This window comes from Scyliorhinus torazame, chromosome 2 (genome assembly GCF_047496885.1).
Source record: "Scyliorhinus torazame isolate Kashiwa2021f chromosome 2, sScyTor2.1, whole genome shotgun sequence".
Classification (NCBI taxonomy): domain Eukaryota; kingdom Metazoa; phylum Chordata; class Chondrichthyes; order Carcharhiniformes; family Scyliorhinidae; genus Scyliorhinus; species Scyliorhinus torazame.
In genome coordinates this window covers 26,591,006-26,618,506 of record NC_092708.1, presented here as the reverse complement: position 1 = coordinate 26,618,506, position 27,501 = coordinate 26,591,006, and the positions used below count along the sequence as shown (strand labels likewise).

Sequence of the window (27,501 nt, the reverse complement as noted above, 5' to 3'; positions counted from 1 at the left end):
TTGTTCTACCACCTCCCTCGAAAGCCAAATCCAACTCTTTCTCCCATTTCCCCTTTACTTCCTCCAGCAAAGCTCTCTCCCTCTCCGTCAACTCCCATATATATCTGATATCGTCACTTCCCCTATCTCCTCAAAGGACAGCACCCTATCAATAAGAGGTGGTGCCGGCAACCGAGGAAATGAAGAGAGTTCATTTTGCACAAAGTTCCGTACCTGCAAACAAAACCATAAGATATAGGAGCAGAAAGATATAGTTCGAGTACAATAGATGGGTCGTTTTTTGTACAGTGTGTGCAGGAGGGTTTCCTGAAACAATATGTTGACAGGCCAACAAGAGGCGAGGCCACGTTGGATTTGGTTTTGGGTAATGAACCAGGCCAGGTGTTGGATTTGGAGGTAGGAGAACACTTTGGGGACAGTGACCACAATTCGGTGACGTTTACGTTAATGATGGAAAGGGATAAGTATACACCGCAGGGCAAGAGTTATAGCTGGGGGAAGGGCAATTATGATGCCATTAGACGTGACTTGGGGGGGATAAGGTGGAGAAGTAGGCTGCAAGTGTTGGGCACACTGGATAAGTGGGGCTTGTTCAAGGATCAGCTACTGCGTGTTCTTGATAAGTATGTACCGGTCAGACAGGGAGGAAGGCGTCGAGCGAGGGAACCGTGGTTTACCAGGGAAGTGGAATCTCTTGTTAAGAGGAAGAAGGAGGCCTATGTGAAGATGAAGTGTGAAGTTTCGGTTGGGGCGATGGATAGTTACAAGGTAGCGAGGAAGGATCTAAAGAGAGAGCTAAGACGAGCAAGGAGGGGACATGAGAAGTATTTGGCAGGAAGGATCAAGGAAAACCCAAAAGCTTTCTATAGGTATGTCAGGAATAAGCGAATGACTAGGGAAAGAGTAGGACCAGTCAAGGACAGGGATGGGAAATTGTGTGTGGAGTCTGAAGAGATAGGCGAGATACTAAATGAATATTTTTCGTCAGTATTCACTCAGGAAAAAGATAATGTTGTGGAGGAGAATGCTGAGCCCCAGGCTAATAGAATAGATGGCATTGAGGTACGTAGGGAAGAGGTGTTGGCAATTCTGGACAGGCTGAAAATAGATAAGTCCCCGGGACCTGATGGGATTTATCCTAGGATTCTATGGGAGGCCAGGGAAGAGATTGCTGGACCTTTGGCTTTGATTTTTATGTCATCATTGGCTACAGGAATAGTGCCAGAGGACTGGAGGACAGCAAATGTGGTCCCTTTGTTCAAAAAGGGGAGCAGAGACAACCCCGGCAACTATAGACCGGTGAGCCTCACGTCTGTAGTGGGTAAAGTCTTGGAGGGGATTATAAGGGACAAGATTTATAATCATCTAGATAGGAATGATATGATCAGGGATAGTCAGCATGGCTTTGTGAAGGGTAGGTCATGCCTCACAAACCTTATTGAGTTCTTTGAGAAGGTGACTGAACAGGTAGACGAGGGTAGAGCAGTTGATGTGGTGTATATGGATTTCAGCAAAGCGTTTGATAAGGTTCCCCACGGTAGGCTATTGCAAAAAATACGGAGGCTGGGGATTAAGGGTGATTTAGAGATGTGGATCAGAAATTGGCTAGCTGAAAGAAGACAGAGGGTGGTGGTTGATGGGAAATGTTCAGAATGGAGTACAGTCACAAGTGGAGTACCACAGGGATCTGTTCTGGGGCCGTTGCTGTTTGTCATTTTTATCAATGACCTAGAGGAAGGCACAGAAGGGTGGGTGAGTAAATTTGCAGATGATACTAAAGTCGGTGGTGTTGTCGATAGTGTGGAAGGATGTAGCAGGTTACAGAGGGATATAGATAAGCTGCAGAGCTGGGCTGAGAGGTGGCAAATGGAGTTTAATGTAGAGAAGTGTGAGGTGATTCACTTTGGAAGGAATAACAGGAATGCGGAATATTTGGCTAATGGTAAAGTTCTTGAAAGTGTGGCTGAGCAGAGGGATCTAGGTGTCCATGTACATAGATCCCTGAAAGTTGACACCCAGGTTGATAGGGTTGTGAAGAAGGCCTATGGAGTGTTGGCCTTTATTGGTAGAGGGATTGAGTTCCGGAGTCGGGAGGTCATGTTGCAGCTGTACAGAACTCTGGTCCGGCCGCATTTGGAGTATTGCGTACAGTTCTGGTCACCGCATTATAGGAAGGACGTGGAGGCTTTGGAGCGGGTGCAGAGGAGATTTACCAGGATGTTGCCTGGTATGGAGGGAAAATCTTATGAGGAAAGGCTGACGGACTTGAGGTTGTTTTCGTTGGAGAGAAGAAGGTTAAGAGGAGACTTAATAGAGGCATACAAAATGATCAGGGGGTTGGATAGGGTGGACAGTGAGGGCCTTCTCCCGCGGATGGAAATGGCTGGCACGAGGGGACATATCTTTAAACTGAGGGGTAATAGATATAGGACAGAGGTCAGAGGTAGGTTCTTTACGCAAAGAGTAGTGAGGCCGTGGAATGCCCTACCTGCTACAGTAGTGAACTCGCCAACATTGAGGGCATTTAAAAGTTTATTGGATAAACATATGGATGATAATGGCATAGTGTAGGTTAGATGGCTTTTGTTTCGGTGCAACATCGTGGGCCGAAGGGCCTGTACTGCGCTGTATTGTTCTATGTTCTATGTTCTAATTAGGCCACACTGCCCATCGAATCTGCTCCGCCATTCAATCATGGCTGACATTTTTCTCATCCCCATAACTCCTGATCCCCTTATTAATCAAGACCCTAGCTATCTCTGTCTTAAAGACACTCAGTGATTTGGCTTCCACAGCCTTCAAAGAATTCCACAGATTCACCACTCTCTGGCAGAAGAAATTCCTTCTCATCTCTGTTTTAAATGATCGTCTCATCTCTGTTTCAAATGATCGTCCTTTTAGTCTAAGATTGTGTTATCTGGTTCTAGTTTTTCCTGGAATTGGAAACATCCTCTCCATGTCCACTCTATCCAGGCCTCGCAGTACCAGAGTCCTCAACTGTTCCTCATATAACAAGCCCTTCATTCCAGGGATCCTTGTTGTGAACCTCATCTGAAACCTTTCCAAGGCCAGCACATCCTTCCTTAGATATGGGGCCCAAAACTGCTCACAATATTCCAAATGGGGTCTGACCAGAGCCTTATACAGCCTCTGATAAGCCAATAAATGGCCGGCCTTCTCCCCGTATTCGTAAAACGCTTACCCACTACATCACTACGGTTAGACCCAATGCACATGCAAAAAGAAGGAAAAGCTCCTTCTCCCTCGGGTATCTGAATCTCCACAAGTCCACATCTCACACCGGTTCCAGGCCTGCCCAAATGGACGCCATCACCACCCCCCTCAAACCAGTACCTCAACAAAGAAATCTTCTTCGTCGGCAATCTGTCCTTTCCCTCCCCTCCCCTCCTGACTCACCAAACAAACAAACAACCTCCCCTTCCCAAACAGAAAACCCACCCCCCTCAACTTGTTATCGTAACAAACAAAATAAACAACCCCCCCCCCCCCCCCAAACCCGGTAACAACCACGGCTCTCACCCTCACCGCTCTCGTTACCTGACATATCTGCTAGCAGGATGACCCCACCTGTGGGGGAAAAATGCAAGTTACATAAATCGGTTAAGGTACAGTGCCTTGACCTGAACCCAAGTTTAATGAAGCGTCTACAAACCCATCTCCACACCCACTTTATCCTCCCGCCCCGCAACATTTCCAACACTATAATATACATGAAATCAATAACCTGGATTAAAAAATCAAGAAATAACAGATACAATTTTTTTTTAAAAGACAAAGAGAAAGAAAATTTTAAAACCCAGCACTCTGGTGTAACCACCAACTTCTTCAGTCCATGTTTCTTTACAAGTCATTAACCTCGTCCGGCCCTCCCATCTGCATTCGCGAGTGTCCTTCGCCCAACTCCAGGATCTTTTCTTTGTCCAAATACCTGTATAGCTGGGCTGTCATAGCTCGTGGCGGCTCCCACATCTGGGTTTCTGTTGCAGCGACCAGTGGGCTCGATGCACTTGGAGGGTTTGCGAAGACCGCCCTCTCCCGCCAGCTTCCCAAAGTTCCATGGCATTCGCACCTTCTATGCCCTCTGGCAGACCAACAATCCACAAATTTGACGTCTGGAGCAACCCCAGATCGTCGACCTTGACCTTCAATGTCTTCTGCCCTTCCACCAACATCGCTACCTCTGCCTTCAATGAGGCAATCCGATCACTATGATCGGTGACCATCTCCCCCACCTTCCGAATCGTCAAGCCCTGCACCTCCAGCCGTTGTTCCACCCTGTCCAGAGTTGCAAGAATGGGCTCAGTCACCTTTGCCAGATCGTCCATGACCGCCTGCCTCTGTTTCCTGAGTTCCCCCGCCAGGAATTCCATCAGCCTCCCACTGTCCACTGAGAGGCCAACGACGACACAGATCTTTTCTCCCTTCCTGCGACATGAGGGCTTTCTGAGCCAGACAAGGACCCCTTACTCGACCTGTTCCTCTCAACCTCCAGACATCCCATGTTGGAGGAGGAACCCAAACACTTCAACTACACCACTTTTCACCTGAACAGCACCCGTTAAGCGGTCAAAAGGGACCAAAAACCAAATCCCTAATGTCATGTGAGAGTACCTTTAAGAAATGGGTGTTTAAGAAATGTACCTTTAAGAAATGGGTGTTTATCAGTGATGTCAGAGTCTGGGTGGAGCTGGGCTGTCTGTCAGTTTTTTTACTTTCGTTTTAGGCTGTTTGCTGCAGGGAGTGTTTTAGTTTCGTTTTCAGAGCTGGATAGCTGCAGTCACAGCCAGAAGGGGTATTAGTCTCTCTGTAATCTAAAGACTAAGTCGATCCTTTGGTGATTTAAAACTAATAACTGCTCTCAGTAGTGACTTTAACCTGATGTGCTTCTGTTTAAAGTTTTTTTTTTAAAAGTCTTATGGATGTTAAAAGGACAGCTTAAGGATTACTTAGTGTTGTATTCTTTGGGGGTTGTATTTGAATTAATGGTTGCTAAGATGTTCACTGTATGTTTTAAAAAGGTTAACTTGAGTTCATAGAATAAACATCGTTTTGCTTTAAAAAAATACTTTTCCATTTCTGTTGTACCGCACCTGTAGAGTGGGCCGTGTGCTCCCCATACCACAATCTATTAAAAGTTGTGGGTCAGGTGAACTCCATGATACACTTTGGGGTTCTCTAAACCCTGGCCCATAACACTAAGCAGGAGCCACCTTATTTGCAACCGTTTGTTCATAGCTCGAAATCGTGTTGCAGCCAAGTCTGATTCTGTTCTTACCTGCTACGTACACACCCACCTCGTCACCCAGAAGCTTTTCCCAGAAAGGGGCATTGGAGAATGGGCCGGAGTTTTAAACTTAGCTGAGGCCAGGCTAGCACCGTGGCACTACATTTAGAATCACTGCAGTACAGTGCCGAAGGAGGCCATTTGGCCCATCAAGTCTGCATCAACCCTACAAAAGAGCACCCCACCTAGGACCACTGCCCCGGCCTATCTCCGTAACCTCCTCTAACCTCGACATCTTTAGACTGGGAGGAAACCCATTCAGACACTGGGAGGATGTGCAACCTCAACACAGTCACCCAAGGCCAGAATTAAACCCGGGTCCATGGCGTGTGAGGCAGCAGTGCTAACCACTGTGCCACCCATTTGACTTTTATTTCCAGAAGCTGCCATAGACCGAGGTCTGAGCATGTGACCTCCTACCCTCGAGATCATTGCTGCACCAAACTCAACACGTGCTCATTAGGTCACTGGCCAAGTTTGAAAGTTGATTATACAGTTTGCGCTTTGTTTAAAAATAAAAATTAACTGATCAGTATGATGAGCTGAATCTTGCTATGTGCACCCAGGCTCATCCGAAGGTATGCGAGAAGCTGAAGGCATTAATGGTCGAATGGGTGGAGGTGTTTCAAAAGGATCCTCAGCTCAGTCTTGTTGCTGCTACCATCAAAGCACTTAAAGAAGATGGTGTTACATTTCCGTCAACTAGCTCTCAGGTACCTTTTTAAAATGTTAATTCGCGGGATATGGGTGACGCTAGAAAACCCGGAATTTGTTGCTGACTCTGGCCTCTTTTGACCCGCTGGAGACCATTTGCTGAAGGTATTCTCAGTGCTGTTAGATGGGGAGATCCAAGATTTTAACCCGGCGACACTGGGGACAGGGGTATGTGTCAAATTAGGATGGTGTGTAACTCTGAGAACTTGGGTGTTTCATGCAGCAGCTGACTGTCATTCTGGGGGGTGGAGTTGTGGAGTTGGAAGGCCCTGCACTGCAACAACTTTGTTTGAATAGAGAACAATGTATTGAGATTGTACCGAGCACCCCAAGTGTTAGAAAGGGGCGTAGGTGTGCGCTTACTGCAATCTCTCCCCCAATCTCCCTTCCAGGTGATGTTTAACAGCAACAGCATGCTTCAATGGAGCAAAACGTCCCCGGGTGCTCCCTGGGAGAGTTATTAAACAGAGATTGACAATAAGCCACAAGGACAGGTGGATGGTCCCTATTATGTTTTGAGAACTGTCTAAAAAAGAGGAGAGAGATAGAAAATAGGAGCAGGAGGAAGCCATTCGAGCCTTCTGCGCCATTCATTATGATCCAACTCAATCGCTGGATCCCCTTCGCCCCATGTGCTTCTTCAAAACGTGCAATGTTTTGGCTTCAGCTACGTCCTGTGGTAATGAATACCACAGACTCACTACTTTCTGGGGGAAGAAATTTCTCCGGATCTCTGCCCTAAATGGTCTACCCCATATCCTTGGGCTGTGACCTCTGGTTCTGGACACCCCACCATCAGGAACAACATTCTTACATCTACCCTGTCTGTCCTGTTAGAATTTTATAGGTTTCTAACATCACTTCCTTGAGAACTCTGGTATGTAGATTATCAGGCCCTGGGGATTTATCATCCTTCAATTTCTGTAATATCATTTCTCTACTAATACCGATTTCCTTCAGCTCCTCCCTACCCACTAATACTGCGTTCCCCAACATTTCTGCTATCGTAATTGTGTCCTCATTTGTGAAGACCGAACCAAAGTATGTATTTAGTTGCTCAGCCATTTCTTTGTTCCCCCATTATAAATTCCCTTGTTTCTGACCGCAAGGGACATTTGTCTTCACCAATCTTTCTCTTCCCGTACATCTAGAAACCTTTGCAGTCAGTTTTTAATGTTCCCTGCAAGCTTACTCTCATACTCTATTTTCCCATTCTTAATCAATCCTTTGGTCCTCCTTTGCTGAATTCTAAACTGCTCCCAATCCTCAGACCTGTTGTTTCTCTTGGCCAACTTGAATGCTTCTTCCTTGGATCAAATACTATCTTTAATTTCCCTTGTAAGCCATGGATTAGCCACCTTTCCAGTTTCACTTTTGTGCCAGACAGGAATAAAAAATTGTTGCAGTTCCCCCATCCTGTCCCTCCTTGAATGTTTGCCATTGCCTATCCACTGTCATCCCTTTAAGTAACGTTCCCCAATCAATCATAGCCAACTCACGCCTCCTATCATCGTAGTTTCCTTTATTAAGATTCAGCACCTTAGTCTCAGAATCAACTACTTTAAAAAAAATATATATATATATTTCTTCAAGTTTTTTGACACAATGTTTCTCCCTTACAAACAATAACCCCCCCCCCCCCGTAACAAAAAAAAAAAAAAAACGAGAAATCGCGCAGAGCAAGATATATACATGACAAAATGATATATTTACACAGCTTTGTACACTGGCCCTTACCCGTACGTGCCGGTTTCCCCAACTCTTCATGTTATCTCTTGCTCATCCACCCTCCCAGGCAGTCCCCCCTCTTTTCTCCCCCCCCCCCTCCCCAGGACGTCCCCGCCCCCCCTCCCGTCCCCAAAGGTTGCTGCTGCTGCTGACCGACCTTCCTCTAACGCTCCGTGAGATAGTCTAGGAACGGTTGCCACCGCCTGCAAAACCCCTGCGCAGACCCTCTCAAGGCGAACTTAATCCTCTCCAACTTTATGAACCCAGCCATATCATTTATCCAGGCCTCCAGGCTGGGGGGCTTCGCCTCCTTCCACATTAGCAAGATCCTTCGCCGGGCTACTAGGGACGCAAAGGCCAGAATGCCGGCCTCTTTTGCCTCCTGCACTCCCGGTTCGTCCACTACTCCAAATATTGCTAGCCCCCAACTTGGCTGACCCGGACTTTCACCACCTGAGATTGCTCCCGCCACTCCTCTCCAGAACCCCTCCAGTGCCGGGCATGACCGAAACATATGGAGATGGTTCGCCGGGCTCCCTGAGCATCTTCCACATCTGTCCTCTACCCCAAAGAACCTACTCCACCTCGCCCCCGTCAAGTGCGCTCTGTGGACCACCTTAAATTGTATCAGGCTGAGCCTGGCACATGAGGAGGAGGAATTAACCCTACCTAGGGCATCAGCCCACAGACCTTCCTCGATCTCCTCCCCCAGCTCCTCCTCCCATTTACCCTTCAACTCTTCTACCAACGCTTCCCCCTCTTTCAACTCATGGTGTATTTCCGACACCTTGCCCTCCCCAACCCATACACCCGAGATCACCCTATCTTGAACTTCTTGTGCCGGGAGCGACGGCAATTCCCTCACCTGTCTCCTCACAAAAGCCCTCACCTGCATATATCTAAAGGCATTTCCCGGGGGTAACTCGAACTTCTCCTCCAGTGCCCCTAGGCTCGCAAACGTCCCGTCGATGAACAGGTCCCCCATTCTTCCAATCCCCGCCCGATGCCAGCTCTGGAACCCCCCCCGTCCATCTTCCCCGGGACAAACCGGTGGTTACCCCTGATCGGGGACCACACCGATGCTCCCATTGCACCCCGGTGCCGTCTCCACTGGCCCCGGATCCTTAGCGTTGCCGCCACCACCGGGCTCGTGGTATACTTTGTCGGAGAGAGCGGCAGCAGTGCTGTCACCAGTGCCCCCAGGCTCGTTCCTTTACAGGACGCCATCTCCATCCTCTTCCATGCCGCCCCCTCTCCCTCCATAACCCACTTGCGGATCATCGCCACATTTGCTGCCCAGTAGTAGCTCCCCAGGTTTGGCAGCGCCAACCCTCCTCGGTCCCTACTGCGTTCCAGGAACCCTCTCCTTACTCTTGGGGTCTTATTCGCCCACACAAACCCCATAATACTCCTGCCTACTCTCTCTTAAAAAAGGCCTTTGTGATCGCGATGGGAAAGCACTGAAACACATACAGAAACCTCGGAAGGACCACCATTTTGACCGACTGCACTCTACCCGCCAGCGAGAGCGATAACATGTCCCATCTTTTGAAATCCTCCTCCATTTGCTCCACCAACCTTGTCAGATTCAGTTTATGTCGGGTCCCCCAACTCCTGGCTATCTGGATCCCCATATACCGAAAGCTCCCCTCCGCCCTCCTCAGCGGTAGGTCCCCTATCCCTCTTTCTTGGTCCCCCGCCTGTATACAAAGAGCTCACTCTTCCCTACATTGAGCTTATAGCCCGAAAACTCTCCAAACTCCCTTAGAGTCTGCATGACCTCTACCATCCCCTCCATTGGATCCGCCACGTACAGCAACAGGTCATCCGCATATAGCGACACCCGATGCTCTTCCCCCCCCCCCTTGGACCACCCCCTTCCATTTATTAGACTCCCTCAATGACATGGCCAATGGTTCGATCGCCAATGCGAACAGAATCAACTACTTCACTCTCCAAATCCATCATCCCCAAGGGGTCTTGAGATTGCCATGATTCCATTCTCATTACACAATTCCCACTCTAGGATGGCCTGTTCTCTACATCTTTCCTCAACATATTGGCCCAGAAAACCATCCCGTATACATTCCAGGAATTCCCTCCTCTATGGTATTGTGGCTAATTTGATTTGTCCAATCTATATGCAGATCAAAATCACTCATATTTACAGGTGGAGAGATTTGGGGTGGCAATTCCAGATTTTTGTTTTTATTTGGAATACCTGATTCTTTTTTTTTTTCCAATATGGGGCAATTTAGCGTGGCCAATCCACCTATCCAGTGCATCTTTTTTGGAAGTGGGGGTGAGACCCATGCAAACACGGAGAATGTACAAACTCTACTCGATAGTGACCCGGGGCCGCGATCGAACCTGGGTCCTCAGCGTCGTGAGGCAGCAGTGTTAACCAGTGTGCCACCGTGCTGCCTTGGAATTCCAGATCTTGGGTTCTAGGCAGATCCTTATTTTTTTGTTGAGCCTGGGGATGCGAGTGTTGACTAGGCCAGCATTTATTGCCCATCCCGAGTTGCCCTTGAGAAGGTGGTGGTGAGCTGCCTTCTTGAACTTCTGGGAAGACCCTCACCAATAAATTCTGGTGGAGAGGAAACCCGAGACACTGCACGTGTAGTGTCTCCCACCCGCCCTCATCCTCTAACCTAATAATAAAACCCATTGGTGTGAGGTAAGTACCATATTTTATTATTATTATTTTTTTTTTTATAAAAAAAATTTAATTTAGTTGTTAGCCAGATCTTGGTAGAAAGTTAGAGGGATGGCAGGGAAGGGAGTGCAATGTTCTTCCTGCAGGATGTTTGAGGTGAGGGATGCCGTTAGTGTCCCTGCTGATTTTACCTGCAGGAAGTGCTGCCATCTCCAGCTCCTCCAAGACCGAGTTAGGGAACTGGAGCTGGAGTTGGAAGAACTTCGGATCATTCGGGAGGCAGAGGGGGTCATAGATAGCAGCTTCAGGGAATTAGTTACACCAAAGATTGGAGATAGATGGTAACTGTAAGAGGGACTGGGAAAAAGCAGTCAGTGCAGGGATCCCCTGCGGTCGTTCCCCTGAGAAACAAGTATACCGCTTTGGATACTTGTGGGGGGGACGACTTACCAGGAGTAAGCCATGGGGTACGGGCCTCTGGCACGGAGTCTATCCCTGTTGCTCAGAAGTGAAGGGGGGAGAGGAGCAGAGCATTAGTAATTGGGGACTCGATAGTCAGGGGCACAGATAGGAGATTTTGTGGGAGCGTGAGAGACTCACGTTTGGTATGTTGCCTCCCAGGTGCAAGGGTACGTGATGTCTCGGATCGTGTTTTCCGGGTCCTTAGGGGGGAGGGGGAGCAGCCCCAAGTTGTGGTCCACATTGGCACTAACGACATAGGTAGGAAAGGGGACAAGGATGTCAGGCAGGCTTTCAGGGAGCTAGGATGGAAGCTCAGAACTAGAACAAACAGAGTTGTTATCTCTGGGTTGTTGCCCGTGCCACGTGATAGTGAGATGAGGAATAGGGAGAGAGAGCAATTAAACACGTGGCTACAGGGATGGTGCAGGCGGGAGGGATTCAGATTTCTGGATAACTGGGGCTCTTTCTGGGGAAGGTGGGACCTCTACAGACAGGATGGCCTACATCTGAACCTGAGGGGCACAAATATCCTGGGGACGAGATTTGTTAGTGCTCTTTTGGGGGGGTTTAAACTAATGCAGCAGGGGCATGGGAACCTGGATTGTAGTTTTAGGGTAAGGGAGAATGAGAGTATAGAGGTCAGGAGCTCAGATTTGACGTCGCAGGAGGGGGCCAGTGTTCAGGTGGGTGGTTTGAAGTGTGTCTACTTCAATGCCAGGAGTATACGAAATAAGGTAGGGGAACTGGCAGCATGGGTTGGTACCTGGGACTTCGATGTTGTGGCCATTTCGGAGACATGGATAGAGCAGGGACAGGAATGGATGTTGCAGGTTCCGGGGTTTAGGTGTTTTAGTAAGCTCCGAGAAGGAGGCAAAAGAGGGGGAGGTGTGGCGCTGCTAGTCAAGAGCAGTATTATGGTGGCTGAGAGGATGCTAGATGGGGACTCATCTTCCGAGGTAGTATGGGCTGAGGTTAGAAACATGAATGGAGAGGTCACACTGTTGGGAGTCTTCTATAGGCCTCCAAATAGTTCTAGGGATGTAGAGGAAAGGATGGCGAAGATGATTCTGGATATGAGCGAAAGTAACAGGGTAGTTATTATGGGAGACTTTAACTTTCCAAATATTGACTGGAAAAGATATAGTTCGAGTACATTAGATGGGTCGTTTTTTGTACAGTGTGTGCAGGAGGGTTTCCTGACACAGTTTGTTGACAGGCCAACAAGAGGCGAGGCCACGTTGGATTTGGTTTTGGGTAATGAACCAGGCCAGGTGTTGGATTTGGAGGTAGCAGAGCACTTTGGGGACAGTGACCACAATTCGGTGACGTTTACGTTAATGATGGAAAGGGATAAGTATACACCGCAGGGCAAGAGTTATAGCTGGGGGAAGGGCAATTATGATGCCAATAGACGTGACTTGGGGGGGATAAGGTGGAGAAGTAGGCTGCAAGTGTTGGGCACACTGGATAAGTGGAGCTTGTTCAAGGATCAGCTACTGCATGTTCTTGATGAGTATGTACCAGTCAGGCAGAGAGGAAGGCGCCGAGCGAGGGAACCGTGGTTTACCAAAGAAGTGGAATCTCTTGTTAAGAGGAAGAAGGAGGCCTATGTGAAGACGAGGTGTGAAGTTTCAGTTGGGGCGATGGATAGTTACAAGGTAGCGAGGAAGGATCTAAAGAGAGAGCTAAGACGAGCAAGGAGGGGACATGAGAAGTATTTGGCAGGAAGGATCAAGGAAAACCCAAAAGCTTTCTATAGGTATGTCAGGAATAAGCGAATGACTAGGGAAAGAGTAGGACCAGTCAAGGACAGGGATGGGAAGTTGTGTGTGGAGTCTGAAGAGATAGGCGAGATACTAAATGAATATTTTTCGTCAGTATTCACTCAGGAAAAAGATAATGTTGTGGAGGAGAATGCTGAGCCCCAGGCTAATAGATTAGATGGCATTGAGGTACGTAGGGAAGAGGTGTTGGCAATTCTGGACAGGCTGAAAATAGATAAGTCCCCGGGACCTGATGGGATTTATCCTAGGATTCTCTGGGAGGCCAGGGAAGAGATTGCTGGACCTTTGGCTTTGATTTTTATGTCATCATTGGCTACAGGAATAGTGCCAGAGGACTGGAGGATAGCAAATGTGGTCCCTTTGTCAAAAAGGGGAGCAGAGACAACCCCGGCAACTATAGACCGGTGAGCCTCACGTCTGTAGTGGGTAAAGTCTTGGAGGGGATTATAAGAGACAAGATTTATAATCCTCTAGATAGGAATAATATGATCAGGGATAGTCAGCATGGCTTTGTGAAGGGTAGGTCATGCCTCACAAACCTTATCGAGTTCTTTGAGAAGGTGACTGAACAGGTAGACGAGGGTAGAGCAGTTGATGTGGTGTATATGGATTTCAGCAAAGCGTTTGATAAGGTTCCCCACGGTAGGCTATTGCAGAAAATACGGAGGCTGGGGATTGAGGGTGATTTAGAGATGTGGATCAGAAATTGGCTAGCTGAAAGAAGACAGAGGGTGGTGGTTGATGGGAAATGTTCAGAATGGAGTTCAGTCACAAGTGGCGTACCACAAGGATCTGTTCTGGGGCCGTTGCTGTTTGTCATTTTTATCAATGACCTAGAGGAAGGCGCAGAAGGGTGGGTGAGTAAATTTGCAGATGATACTAAAGTCGGTGGTGTTGTCGATAGTGTGGAAGGATGTAGCAGGTTACAGAGGGATATAGATAAGCTGCAGAGCTGGGCTGAGAGGTGGCAAATGGAGTTTAATGTAGAGAAGTGTGAGGTGATTCACTTTGGAAGGAATAACAGGAATGCGGAATATTTGGCTAATGGTCAAGTTCTTGAAAGTGTGGATGAGCAGAGGGATCTAGGTGTCCATGTACATAGATCCCTGAAAGTTGCCACCCAGGTTGATAGGGTTGTGAAGAAGGCCTATGGAGTGTTGGCCTTTATTGGTAAAGGGATTGAGTTCCGGAGTCAGGAGGTCATGTTGCAGCTGTACAGAACTCTGGTACGGCCGCATTTGGAGTATTGCGTACAGTTCTGGTCACCGCATTATAGGAAGGACGTGGAGGCTTTGGAGCGGGTGCAGAGGAGATTTACCAGGATGTTGCCTGGTATGGAGGGAAGATCTTATGAGGAAAGGCTGTTGGACTTGAGGTTGTTTTCGTTGGAGAGAAGAAGGTTAAGAGGAGACTTAATAGAGGCATACAAAATGATCAGGGGGTTGGATAGGGTGGACAGTGAGGGCCTTCTCCCGCGGATGGAAATGGCTGGCACGAGGGGACATATCTTTAAACTGAGGGGTAATAGATATAGGACAGAGGTCAGAGGGAGGTTCTTTACGCAAGGAGTAGTGAGGCCGTGGAATGCCCTACCTGCTACAGTAGTGAACTCGCCAACATTGAGGGCATTAAAAGTTTATTGGATAAACATATGGATGATAATGGTATAGTGTAGGTTAGATGGCTTTTGTTTCGGTGCAACATCGTGGGCCGAAGGGCCTGTACTGCGCTGTATTGTTCTATGTTCTATGAACTGCTGCAGTCCAGGATTTTGATCCAGTGACGGTGAAGGATCAACGATATAATTCCAAGTCAAGATGTTGAGACCTGGAGGCAACTTGCAGATGGTGGTGTCAAATGCGTCAGTCATGTCGTAGGTTTGAAAACTGCTGTTGAAGGAGGCTTGGTTATGGCAGTGCATCCTGTAGATGGTACACACTGCTGCCACTATCAGTGGAAGAGTGAGTGAATGTTTAAAGTGGTGGATAGATTGCCAATCAAATGGACTGCTTTGTCCTGGCTGGTGTCGGTCAGGTGTCGGTCAGGCTGTTGTTGGAGTGATCAACTATGAGATTTGGGGATTGAGTGGCAGAGCAGAGTAAGATGTGAATAAATATTAGAAGGGACAGTTAAACTCTGGCTCTGATATGGACTCGATACAACCAACAGGTGGGTGTTCCACACTTTTTTTTTTTTTTTTTGCAATGCAACAGAAACCATCCTACCCGTGGTGCAGCTAAAAGCACATCTGAACATTTTATACTGCAGAGGGAGAAAGGAGCTTTGCAGCCAAACTGCATCATGTTGGGATTGGAACAGAGAATGTATTTTGCAGATCGCACACATGTTCTTTTTCTTTAACAGAGCCAGAGCACTTCAAATCCAAGTAAAAATGGCACGACGGCAATTAGTAGAAATACTGAAGATGTAGCTCTAGCTAAAGGTAAGGAATCCGTTCCTAGTGCAAACCTTTTGGTTTTAAAAAAAAAAACTTGTGGGTGTTGTATTTTTGTTAATTTGTCAGAATCTTGAAGCGGATTTCCGGGAAAAATAATAGGACTGATGGCCTGGTGGCAGGCGGAGTGGGAAGAGAGATGAACCTTTGAAAGGTTTACCATTGTGTTGCTTCTCTCCCCATCGTGGCTGAGTGACTTTATCCAGCAGGTACCTATGCTATGCAAATTGGGAAGGACCTGTTTTCATTCACCCTCCCCTGCCTGGTTAATGGGTCACGGGCCAGAAGGGGGGGGGCGCGATTGCTGCAGTGGGCATCATGCGCTTGTTCTCGCACCTTGGTTTGGTTTCATGCTCCTGATTGCATTCCAGGGAAGAGACATGGTAATGTGCATCAGATTTCCTCCCAAGTTTGAATAAACTGCTGAAATTTGCTTTGTGGAGTTTGTACATGAATAATAGCCACTTGTGTTTGGAGCTGGAATGCACCTGGCACTTGTAGGACAGTACCCTGTACAGGAATCCGCATTCTTTAGGAGAACGGCATGAAAATCAGCAAGGGATTGAAAAAGAGCCGACCTCTGGAACTCTTTTTATGCTGTTGGGCTTGGATTCGAAGCTGGCATAGATTCCACACAAAATTACACTCCAGGACAGCTGGACAAACACAGGACAGCTGGTGTGAAAAATATCCCTTTGACCCAACAATGTGATATTTCTTGCATGACTCTTTACTCTGCATCTAGCCACATGATACCCAATCAGAGAGTACTGATGCTGCGTGGCCAAATTGGGGAAAGTCCTAATACCATTATCCACCCCCTTGCTACCACATTTGAGCACTGTTTGCTTCATGTCACAAGTACAACATATCGGCCTGTAACAATGCATGCGGCTTCCTTTTAAATTCTAATGTAGCAGCAAAGGAGACACCCGAAAAACTGCTAAGAGTGTCATGTAGGGAGTGCCGTGGTCTTTATTGAGATCTAATACCAATTGAACACTTAACTATGCAATATACAGAAAAGTGGATGGGAATGACTTACCACCTCAGCCTCTCATAGGAACAAGAGTAGGCCATTCAGCCCCTCGAGCCTGTCCCACCATTCGGGGCCATCATGGCAGAGCTGGATCCTAACTCCATCCTTCTTTCCTAGCTCCGTACCCCATAATGTCCTTGGCTAGCAACGAGCTATCCATCAGAGATTTTGTGTGTGTGTGTGTGTGCGCGTGCACGTGTGTGCGCGTGACATGTTTACGCAGACAATTCCCTACAAGAAATGTGAAAATAGGCACTTTATTATTATGGGGAAAAGTGTGTGCAGTATATCGCTTCCCACCATGAATTTGAAATGAGTGCAAGGTGCAGGATTTTCAATATAATGTGTGTTGACGTTACTGAAAATCTCTTGAGGGAAAGGAAGCTGTAATTAATTGGGTATAGATTTAAGTGTCAGCTATTTTAAAGGGGAAAAAATACAATCATGTTACAAAGTGGAGGGTCATATGTTACAAAATATAAACTTTTCTGTTTGCTCTTCCAGCTATTGAGCTTTCATTGCAGGAGCAGAAACAACAACAGACAGAGACCAAGTCTCTCTACCCGGCAACGGAAAATCCTTCAAACAGCCACAGAACTGAACTCCGCATGGTTCGTGCCCTGTACGACTTTGAGGCTGTTGAAGACAACGAGCTTACTTTTAAAGCTGGAGAAATTATCACCATTTTAGATGATAGGTATGATTTGAAATGACTTAATTTGTCTAACTTGATGTCTGCTGAAAGAAGGCTCGATACTCCCCCTTGGAGTTGGAGTAACGTTGCTACTGATCAATTGTGTGTTGGGAACCAGTTTCACAGCTGAAATGCCAGCTAGTTAGCTGTTTTGTAGAACTCTACAGCGCATAAGGAGGCCATTTTGGCCTGTGCCAATCTTTGAAAGAGCTATCCAATTAGTCCCACTCCCTGTTTATTTAGCATGGTTCTGCAAATGTTTCCTTCTCAAGGACTCTCTTATCTGTGGCCCTGTGCTGGATCAATAGAGGAGGAGGGAAGATACCGCTAGTGATTGTCTCCAGGCTCATAAAAGCGGAGGTAGCGGTAGCCATAGACTCTGCCCCAAGGAATGGCAAACATCCCTTCTGACCACGGACCAGATATAATGCCCACCATTGCTGCAGCTTCTCCCTACTCGTTGCGGCCTCTAACAACCTTGGTTGTCAAGGCAGAGGCTAGCAACCTTGGTTGTCAAGGCAGAGGTAATACCAGGAAAAATATGGAACAGAAATGTGAAAGAGGGTGAGGGGGATGAGGGAGCCTGCAATAAGGAAGAAACGACTTGTATTTATTTAGCACATTTCTCAACTGTATGACACTTAAACCACGGTGTGTCTTAACCCGTATACGGTGGACAAATGACTACATGTTTTTTCATACAGTAGTATAATATTCATTTTCGTTCACAATGTTAAGGTTATTCAATCTCTCTCTCACTCACGGCGCACGCACGCGCACACACACACACACACACACACACAAGTTAAACTACAAAGCTAGTACATACAAGACCTTAACTTAACTTTTAATTGACTGACGAGTACCGGGCAGACATGGCCTTTATCTGGGATCCGCAGTCCTGATGGTCAGTTGCTAGTCGTCCTTGTCCTTGGCTCCGGTCCTTCTATCGGTAGCGTGGATGATGGTCTTCTTCGGTCACCGTTGTTGGTTGCTGTCGAGAGAGCGAGTGAGGGGTCGCGCAGCATCTTTTATCCCTGGGGATTTTGCTCCCTTTTGGGCGGTCCCAGGTGAGCTACCAATCGATCGATCAGGGTTCAATCACCCTGCTCGATAAGTCCAATCAAGACCCGCCACCTTGATGGCAGGGTGTGTCCTTACCGGCCATGTCCATTGGTGTCCGAGGCACATAGGCCTTTCCAAATAGGGAAACAGACGGCACTGAGCCTGTTACGTTGTAGTAATTTGCATGTAAGCCCATTGTCCCGGAATGGCCTCACGATGGCCTTTTTCCTGTGTTATTTGCAAAATCTGCCTGTAGCCTTTTGTTTATTTGGAGCTGCAGCCTGTTTGTCCCTGAACTTGGCCACTTTTTGTAGTGTCCTTTGCCGAGTGCCATTTTAGGTGGCCACACATCCAAAGCACTTTACAACCAATTAAGTAGTGACAGATGTATTTTAGGAAATGTGGCAGCCAATATGTGCACAGCAACCACTCGCAAACATATGATAACAACCAGATAATTATTTTTGTGATATTGATTGAGAGATAAATATTGACCAGGACACCAGTTAAGAGCACCCCTGCTCTTATTGGAAATACTGCCACAGGATCTTCTACCGCTACTGAGAGGATAGTCAGTTTAATGTCTCCTGCAGAAGCCTACATCGCTGATGGTACAACAATCCCTCAATTCAGCACTGGGAGTGTCCGTCTTGCTTATTGTGCTCGAGGCCTTGGGTGGGACCAAGAATGTTCTGACTCTGAAACAAGAGAGCTACCAGCTGACTCATGGCTTCGCAATGTAGCATGGTTGCACAAGTGGATAGCACTGTGGCTTGACAGCGCCAGGATCCCAGGTTTGATTCTTTATTGGGTCACTGTGTGGAGTCTGCAAGTTCTCCCCGTGTCTGCGTGGGTTTCCTCCGGGTGCTCCGGTTTCCTCCCACAGTCCAAAGACGTGCAGGTTAGGTGGATTGGCCATGATAAATTGCCCTTGGTGACCAAAAAGGTTAGATGGGGTTATTGGGTTACGGGGATGGGGTGGAAGTGAGGGCTTAAGTGGGTCGGTGCAGACTTGATGGGCCGAATGGCCTCCTTCTGCACTGTATGTTCTAACGCATGCTGGCCGACATGGAGTCTGTCACATTTAGTTTGATTGCACTTTTGTGAAGCAGCTTGGGATGTTATATTTTGGAAAAGGTGGTTTATCGACGTTGGTCATGATTAATCTAAAATAAATTGGACTCCAAAATCAATGGAGAGAGCAATTCTGGTCTCAAGATTGCTCAGTATCTGATGTGAGCAGTGGAACCTGAGAGGCTGCTGGTGAATATATTGCAATCCAGCATTTTACACATTTTTCCATTCCTGATATGGCACAGAAATGCTTGTGACTGCTGATTTTAAATATCTCGCCAGCTAGTCCAGAGATGGTTTTACTCAGTGCCTTACCTTCCTGCTGAACTATATGCTCATTGAGCAGCCATTTTTTTTCTCTTTCTGTCTGTTTTCTGAATCATCAGCAAATCATGCGAGTTGAAAAAAGTGCTAAGTACAGTCCATTTGTATCCCCTTGCTTGATTTGAGATGGGTTTAAGTGTTAGTCGCAGTACCTTTACTATCTCAGCTCAATGGCTTTGTATCAGACATAGAATTCCTACAGTGCAGAAGGAGGACATTCAGCCCATCGAGTCTACACTGACCCTCTGAAAGAACACCCTACCCAAGCCCACTTTCCCCGTATCCCCATCTAACTTGCACATCTTTGGACACTAAGGGACAACTGAGGATTCCCAGATAGTTGGTGTGATATTAATGTGGTTGGTGTGATATTGTCGGCCTTATGGGAACTCTTAACCAATGAGAGTTGTGCGGAAGTATGCTGCCATACCATGACACCAAGTCCGAAGGCTGGCAGTTTGGTTTTCTCTCTGACTCTGGGTTTTTAAGATTTTTTTTCCTTGGTTGAAATTGGTTGTGATAAACAAATGGCAGAAGTTCATGAACCTAATGCATTGTCCACGCTTAGCGGAAATGTATATCTTTTAAAAATAAAATAGAATAGAACATTACAGCGCAGTACAGGCCCTTCGGCCCTCGATGTTGCGCTGACCTGTGAAACCAATCTAAGGCCCATCTTGAATCTCTTAATGTGATGTGGGCGTCGCTGGCTAGGCCAGTATTTATTGCCCTTGAGAAGGTGGTGGTGAGCTGCCGCCTTCAACTGCTGTTTAATCGGTGGATACCCATTTACTGAGGCAGCAGAAAACATTCTGTAATGTATCGATACTACTGTGTTGCTATAGTTCACTGCAAACACCTGTTTCCACTCTTCCCCTCTGGATCCTCTCGCTGTCCAGAAGTAACTTGTCTCTTAAGCGCAGGCTCCAACGAGCATTACCTGCTCTCAACTTGCCCTGAACTTTGCCCTGGTCTATCCTTAAAGGGACCTCTATTTTTTTTACATTGTCACTGTAGCCCCATCTGTCTGTAGAAAGTACGCTCGGTGCTGTGAGAGTGGGAGTTCATGGTTTTTACTCCATAGCAGTGATATATTACAAGTCGAGGGGCCGTGGCAAGTTGCTGCAGTGCATCTTGCAGACTACGCACTCTGCTGTGTACTGCTGGTGGAAGGAATGAATGTTTAAGGTAGCAGGTGAGGTGCTGACCCAGCTGGCTGCTTTGACCTGGATGGTGTTGAACCATTTGAGCGCTGTTGCAAGTTACGTTCATCCAAGCTAACTGGGAAGTGTTCCACCACTTGTACCTTGTGTGGTGGTTAAGTTTCTGATCAATGGTGACCTCCGAGGATGTTGCCCAGTAGTGTATCTTCATGTACTCTGCATTCCCGTACTGGCCTCCCCGAACAGTTGCCGGAATGTGGCGACTTGGGGCTTTCCACAGTAACTTCATTGAAGCCTATTTGTGACAATAAGCTATTATTATTGTTATTATTATTGGAGAATGATTTTGTCCGCAATTCCGTTCGTGCACATTGAGCACTCGTATTTGCATTTTATATAATCTAATGGAGGCGTTTTTAATGATTAAAAAGCGTTCAGTGGAAGGGAGAAACTATTTTCTCTAGTTTCCAGGAAAAGGCGGGCATGTCCTTATAATTAGAACTCTTGATCAGGGGGCATGATACCCAAAAGGGAGTGGAAATTTGAAATTCCTTTTCAAAGGCAGTCTGGACTGAGTGAGAATTGAAGGTTCGACGGATATTGACATATTTCTGTTAGGCAAGGGTATTAAGAGTTTGCAGAAGCAAGGTGGGTGGGTGGAATGAAGATACAAATCAGCCATGACCTAGTTGAATGATGGAACAGAATCGAGGGCCTGGTGGCCTTTTGTTCCTGTCTATCACTGTCTGGTATATGTTGATTAGATTCCTTGGACATCATAATAGTTTTAAGAATGTTAAAAAAAAAAAAATATCAATTCAACTCAAAATGAAGAAGCTTATTGTGATTAAATGCTAGAGGAAATGGGTATTTACCAGATCAGTTCCTCTTGCTCCGTAATGTGCTTTTTGGTGTAGCTTACAGAATTGGCTTAATTTGGATAAAGAACGTCTATGATTTTTCCTTTAATCAATCAAAAACTTGGATATTGAACAACTGTTCCCATAATGATGGTGAACAGCTATCTTGTATATGGGTGGCACAGTAGCACAGTGGTTAGCACTGTTGCTTCACAGCACTACGGTCCCAGGTTCGATTCCCGCTTGGGTCACTGTCTGTGCGGAGCCTGCACGCTCTCCCCGTGCCTGCGTGGGTTTCCTCCGGGTGCTCCGGTTTCCTCCCACAAGTCCCAAAAGACGTGCTGTTAGGTGAGTTGGACATTCTGAATTCTCCCTCTGTGTACCCGAACAGGTGCCAGAATGTGGCGACTAGGGGCTTTTCACAGTAACTTCATTGCAGTGTCAATGTAAGCCTACTTGTGACAATAATTTAAAAAAAGATTATTATTGCAGTTAGCTGCATGTCTATTCATTCTGGGAGTTGAGATCAGGTTCAGTTCAAAGGATATATAAACATTCCCGTCCCTGAATCAAACAAGCGGCTGCCTGTCTGCAGTCTGGTTGATTTGTGCTGAACATGGATTTTTAAAACCCTGGGTACCACCAAAGAAAGTTTTAATATTGCAAAGCTGTAAAGAACTCTTATTATAATCCATGGAATGTGGTATTATAGGTGAGAACAGTAAAAAGTCTCACAACACCAGGCTAAAGTCCAACGGGTTTGTTTCGAATCACTAGCTTTCGGAGCACTGCTCCTTCCTCATTTCACCTGAGGAAGGAGCAGTGCTCCGAAAGCTAGCGAGTTGAAACAAACCTGTTGGACTTTAGCCTGGTGTTGTAAGACTTCTTACTGTGCTCACCCCTGTCCAACGCCGGCATCTCCACATTTATAGGTCAGAGGCAGTGTACCAGTTAACTAGGGTTTTGTTTTGAAAAATTGATGGGATCTGGGCAGCCATGTGAAAAAGCATAGCGCGAACGACAAAAAGAGCAAATTCTAGTTCAGGACCACCCCAAGTAGCTGTTTTGGTGTGGAGGTGGAGTTAAGGTTGCAGTAAAATTTGATGTGAGTAAAGCATTATAACAAATTTCCTGATACCCAGAGTTGACCCTCTGTGTCTTGCTGTCTTGTTTAGTGACCCTAACTGGTGGAGAGGAGAGACGAAACGAGGAGTCGGGCTTTTCCCTTCGAATTTTGTATCGACCAGTCTGAATGCAGAGCCTGAGCCAGGTAAGTGCATTCCGCCTGCTAAATGTTAAGACAGTTGTTTTGTGTATTCACATGCTTCCTTTCATAGACTCAATGCAGAAGGATGCCATTCGCCCATCGAGTCTGCACTGACCCTTTTTTGATTTGATTTATTATTGTCACGTGTATTAGTATACAGTGAAAAGTATTGTTTCTTGCGTGCTGTACAAACAATGCATACTGTACATGGAAGGAAGGAGAGACTGCAGAATATAATACAGTTATAGCAAGGTATAGAGAAAAGATCAACTTAATACGAGGTAGGTCCATTCAAAAGTCTGATGGCTGTAGGAAGAAGCTGTTCTTGAGTCGGTTGGTACGTGACCTCAAACTTTGGTATCTTTTTCCTGACGGAAGAAGGTGGAAGAGAGTATGTCCGGGTGCATAGGGTCCTTAATTATGCTGGCTGTCTTTCGGAGGCAGCGGGAATTATAGATAGAGTCAATGGATGGGAGGCTGGTTTGCATGATGGACTGGGCTACGTTCACTACCTTTTGTAGTTTCCTGCGGTCTTGGGCAGAGCAGACTCCATACCAAGCTGTGATACAACCAGAAAGAATGCTTTCTATGGTGCATCTGTAGCAGTTGGTGAGGGTCGTAGCTGGCATGCCAAATTTCCTTAGTCTTCTGAGAAAGTAGAGTCGTTGGTGGGCTTTCTTAACTATAGTGTCGGCATGGGGGGGGGGACCAGGACAGGTTGTTGGTGATCTGTACACCTAAAAACTTGAAGCTCCCGACCCTTTCTACTTTGTTCCCATTGATGGAGACAGGGGCATGTTCTCCACTACGCCTCCTGAAGTCGATGACAATCTCTTTCATTTTGTTGACATTGAGGGAGAGATTATTGTCGTCGCACCAGTTCACCAGATTCTCTGTCTCATTACTGTACTCTGCCTCGTCATTGGGCGTCATTCGAATGAGCACTCTACCCATGTCCACTCCCTGTCCACCCCACTCTATTCCCGTAACCCCATAACCTAATCTGCACATCCCTGGACACTAAGGGGCAATTTTAGCATGGCCAGTCCACCTAATCCGCACATCTTTGGACTGAGGGAGGAAACCGGAGCACCTGGAGGAAACCCTCGCAGACACTGGGAGAACGTGCAGACTCCACACAGACCGTCCCTCCAAGGCTGGAATTGGTCTCTTGTGCTGCAAGGCAGCAGTGCTCAGCAGTTCTCCTTTGGAGAACACTGAGCAATGGAAAGAGTCACAAGCTGACTAGCAGTCAGACGTGAGTGCTCCACCTGTGGCCAGGGAAACCCAGTTAAATCTGTCCAGTTTTAAGTGTTTTAAAGGGTTTTCACGTTTTGTATTTCATAACTCCTATGTTATATGTTACATTTTACATAACCGCGCCGACCAGAGGAAATATACCCAACAACGAGCAAGAAATAAAAGGAGGTAAAAAGACAGGCAGACGTCAGTACAGATATTTACAGACAATTTCCCTCCTGCTGGTCGCCACATTCCGGCACCTGTTCAGGTACACAGAACAAAGAAAGGTACAGCACAGAAACAGGACCTTCGGCCCTCCAAGCCCGTGCCGACCATGCTGCCCGTCGAAACTAAAAGCTTCTACACTTCCGGGGTGCGTATCCCTCTTCCCATCCTATTCATGTATTTGTCAAGATGCCCCATAAACGTCACTATCATCCCTGCTTCCACCATCTCCTCTGGCAGCGAGTTACAGGCATCCACTACCCTCTGTGTAAAAACATTTGCCTCGTACATCTCCTCTAAACCTTGCCCCTCACACCTTAAACCTATGCCTCCGAGTAATTGACCCCTCTACCCTGGGGAAAAAGTCTCTGACTATCCACTCTGTCTATGCCCCTCATAATTTTTTGACCTCTTATCAGGTCGCCCCTCAACCTCCTTCGTTCAGTGAGAACAAACCGAGTTTATTCAACCTCTCCTCATAGCTAATGCCGTCCATACCAGACAACATCCTGGTAAATCTCTTCTGCACCCTCTCTAAAGCCTCCTCATCCTTCTGGTAGTGTGGTGACCAGAATTGAACACTATACTCCAAATGTGGCCTAACTAAGGTTCTGTACAGCTGCAACATGACTTGCCAATTTTTATACTCAGTGCCCCGTCCAATGAAGACAAGCATGCCGTATGCCTTCTTGACTACCTTCTCCACCTGTGTTGCCCCTTTCAGTGACCTGTGGACCTGTACACCAAGATCTCTCTGACTGTCAATACTCTTGAGGGTTCTACCATTCGCTGTATATTCCCGACCTGTGTAAGACCTTCCAAAATGCATTACCTCACATTTGTACGGATTAAACTCCATCTGCCATCTCTCCGCCCAAGTCTCCAAACTATCTAAGTCCTGGTGTATCCTCTGACAGTCCTCATCGCTATCCGCAATTCCACCAACCTTTGTGTCGTCCGCATACTTACTAATCAGACCAGTTACATTTTCCTTCAAATCATTTATATATGCTACGAACAGCAAAGGTCCCAGCACTGATCCCTGCGGAACACCACTAGTCACAATCCGAAAAGCATCCTCCCAATGCTGCTACTCTGCCTTCTAGGGCAGCACGGTAGCATAGTGGTTAGCACAATTGCTTCACAGCTCCAGGGTCCCAGGTTCGATTCCCGACTTGGGTCACTGTCTGTGCGGAGTCTGCACATCCTCCCCGTGTGTGCGTGGGTTTCCTCCGGGTGCTCCGGTTTCCTCCACAGTCCAAAGATGTGCACGTTAGGTGGATTGGCCTTGCTAAAATTGCCCTTAGTGTCCAAAATTGCCCTTAGTGTTGGGTGGGGTTACTGGGTTATGGGGATGGGGTGGGAGTGTGGGCTTGGGTGGGGTGCTCTTTCCAAGAGCCGGTGCAGGCTCGATGGGCCGAATGGCCTCCTTCGGCACTGTAAATTCTATGATATTCTATGACCTAGCCAGTTCTGTATCCATCAGGATACACGGAGGGAGAATTCAGAATGTCCAAATTACCTAAGAGAACGTCTTTCGGGATTTGTGAGGAAACTTCAGACCCACAGCAATGTATTTGATTCTTAAATGGCCCAACACGATTGAAGTTGGAAGAGTGAGTAAGCCGGGTGGGAGGGGGTCTTTGATTATGCTGCCCGCTTTCCCCAGGCAGCGGGAGGTGTAGATGGAGTCAATGGATGGGAGGCGGGTTCGTGTGATGGACTGAGCGGTGATCTGAAGTTTCTTGCGGTCTTGGGCCGAGCAGTTGCCATACCAGGCTGTGATGCAGCCTGATAGGATGCTTTCTATGTTGCATCTGTAAAGATTGGTAAGAGGTAATGTGGACATGCTGAATTTCTTTAGTTTCCTGAGTGAGTATAGGCGCTGTTGTGCTTTCTTGGTGATAGTGTCGACGTGGGTGGACCAGGATAGATTTTTGGAGATGTGTACCCCGAGGAATTTGAAACTGCTAACCATCTCCACTTCGGCCCCGTTGATGCTGACAGGGGTGTGTAAGCCTACTTGTGACAATAAAGATTATTATAAAAAAATAAATTATTGCCCTTGTTTCAATTCTCCACCTCAGCCCATGGCCTCGCCCCTCTCTGCATCTGTGATTCCTGCAACTCTCTAACCCTCTAAGATCTCTGTGGTCTTCCAATTCTGTCCTCTTGAGCATCACCAATTTTATTCACTCCACCTTCAGTTAAACTCTGGAATTCCCTCCCTAAACCTTTCTCCCCACCATTTTAAGATGCTCCTTTAATACTTGCCTCCTTTGCAAAGTCTTTAATCACCCGTCCTGAGATCTCCTTGTGTGGCTCGGTGTCACAGGTTTCTTTAATACTTCCATGACGAGCCACGAAACGTTAAACTTTGGAAAGTGCCAGATTAATGCAGGTTGGTGCTGACGATCAACTTTGGGGGAGGAGAGGAATATCACTGCTGTTTTTTCTGCTATCAGCCAAGGGTCACACAGCAGCAACCTGACCTTTTCATCTGTCCAAAGATGTGCAGGTTAGGTGGATTGGCCATGAAAAATTGCCCTCAGTGTCCAAAAGGTTAGATGGGGATAGGATGGGGCATGTGTCTAGATAGGGTGCTCTTTCAGAGGTTAGTGCAGACTTGATGGGTCGAATGGCCTCCTTCTGCACTGTAGGAATTCTACGATCTCTCTCTTTCTCCCCCCCCCCCCCCCAAGGCTGTTGTGCAATTTTGTCACCGTCATCATCTGTAACTAGCCCATCTACTGAGATAATTGGAAAAGCTAGAAGGAAAATATTGCGGATGCTGGGAATCTGAAAGAAGAAACGGGAAGGCTGGAAATACGCGGGTCAGGCAGCTTCTGTGAAGAGCGAAACTAAGTTAATGTGCTTTTGTCGGAACTGTTGAAGTGCTTTTTTGTCGGAACTGATTCTTAGCAGGTTCTGATGAAAGGTTACAACAGGAAACATTAACTCTGTTTCCCTCGCCACAGGTGCTGCCTGAGCTGTGTATTTCCAGCATTTTCTTCTCTTGCTTGTGAAATGCAATGTTAACCAACATCAGAGCAATGGCTAATATCCAAGCTTCCACAGTCCGTAAGACCATTCGGCCCATCGAATCTGCTCTGCCATTCAATCATGGCATGTTTCTCATCCCCATTCTCCTGCCTTCTCCCCATAACCCCTGCCCACCCCCTCCATTAATCAAGAATCTATCTATCTCTGTCTTCAAGACACAGTGATTTGGCCTCCACAGCCTCTGCGGCAAAGAGTTCCACGGATCCACCACCCTCTGGCTGAACAAATTCTTCCTCATCTATGTTTCAAAAAGTCATCCCTTCAGTCTGAGATTATGTCCTCGGGTTCTTGTTTTTCCTAGTAGTGGAAACGCCCTCTCCATATCCAATCTATCTAGGCCTCTCCATATTCTGTTAAGATTCAATAAGATCTCCCTTC

The 27,501-nt window shown here is 47.0% G+C and overlaps 1 protein-coding gene across 3 annotated transcripts in view; it reads left to right on the top strand.

Annotated features, from left to right (window-relative positions):
* Window positions 1-27,501, top strand: part of stam2 (signal transducing adaptor molecule (SH3 domain and ITAM motif) 2) — a 93,792-nt gene that overhangs the window by 42,812 nt on the left and 23,479 nt on the right. For 2 of the 3 annotated variants that reach the window (XM_072469787.1, XM_072469798.1), the window contains exons 5-8: window positions 5,872-6,018; window positions 15,017-15,095; window positions 16,651-16,843; window positions 22,502-22,596. In XM_072469787.1, coding sequence (XP_072325888.1) covers window positions 5,872-6,018; window positions 15,017-15,095; window positions 16,651-16,843; window positions 22,502-22,596 — 514 coding nt within the window. The remainder of the gene's footprint in view (window positions 1-5,871; window positions 6,019-15,016; window positions 15,096-16,650; window positions 16,844-22,501; window positions 22,597-27,501) is intronic. The other variant, XM_072469808.1, reaches the window with a different exon arrangement.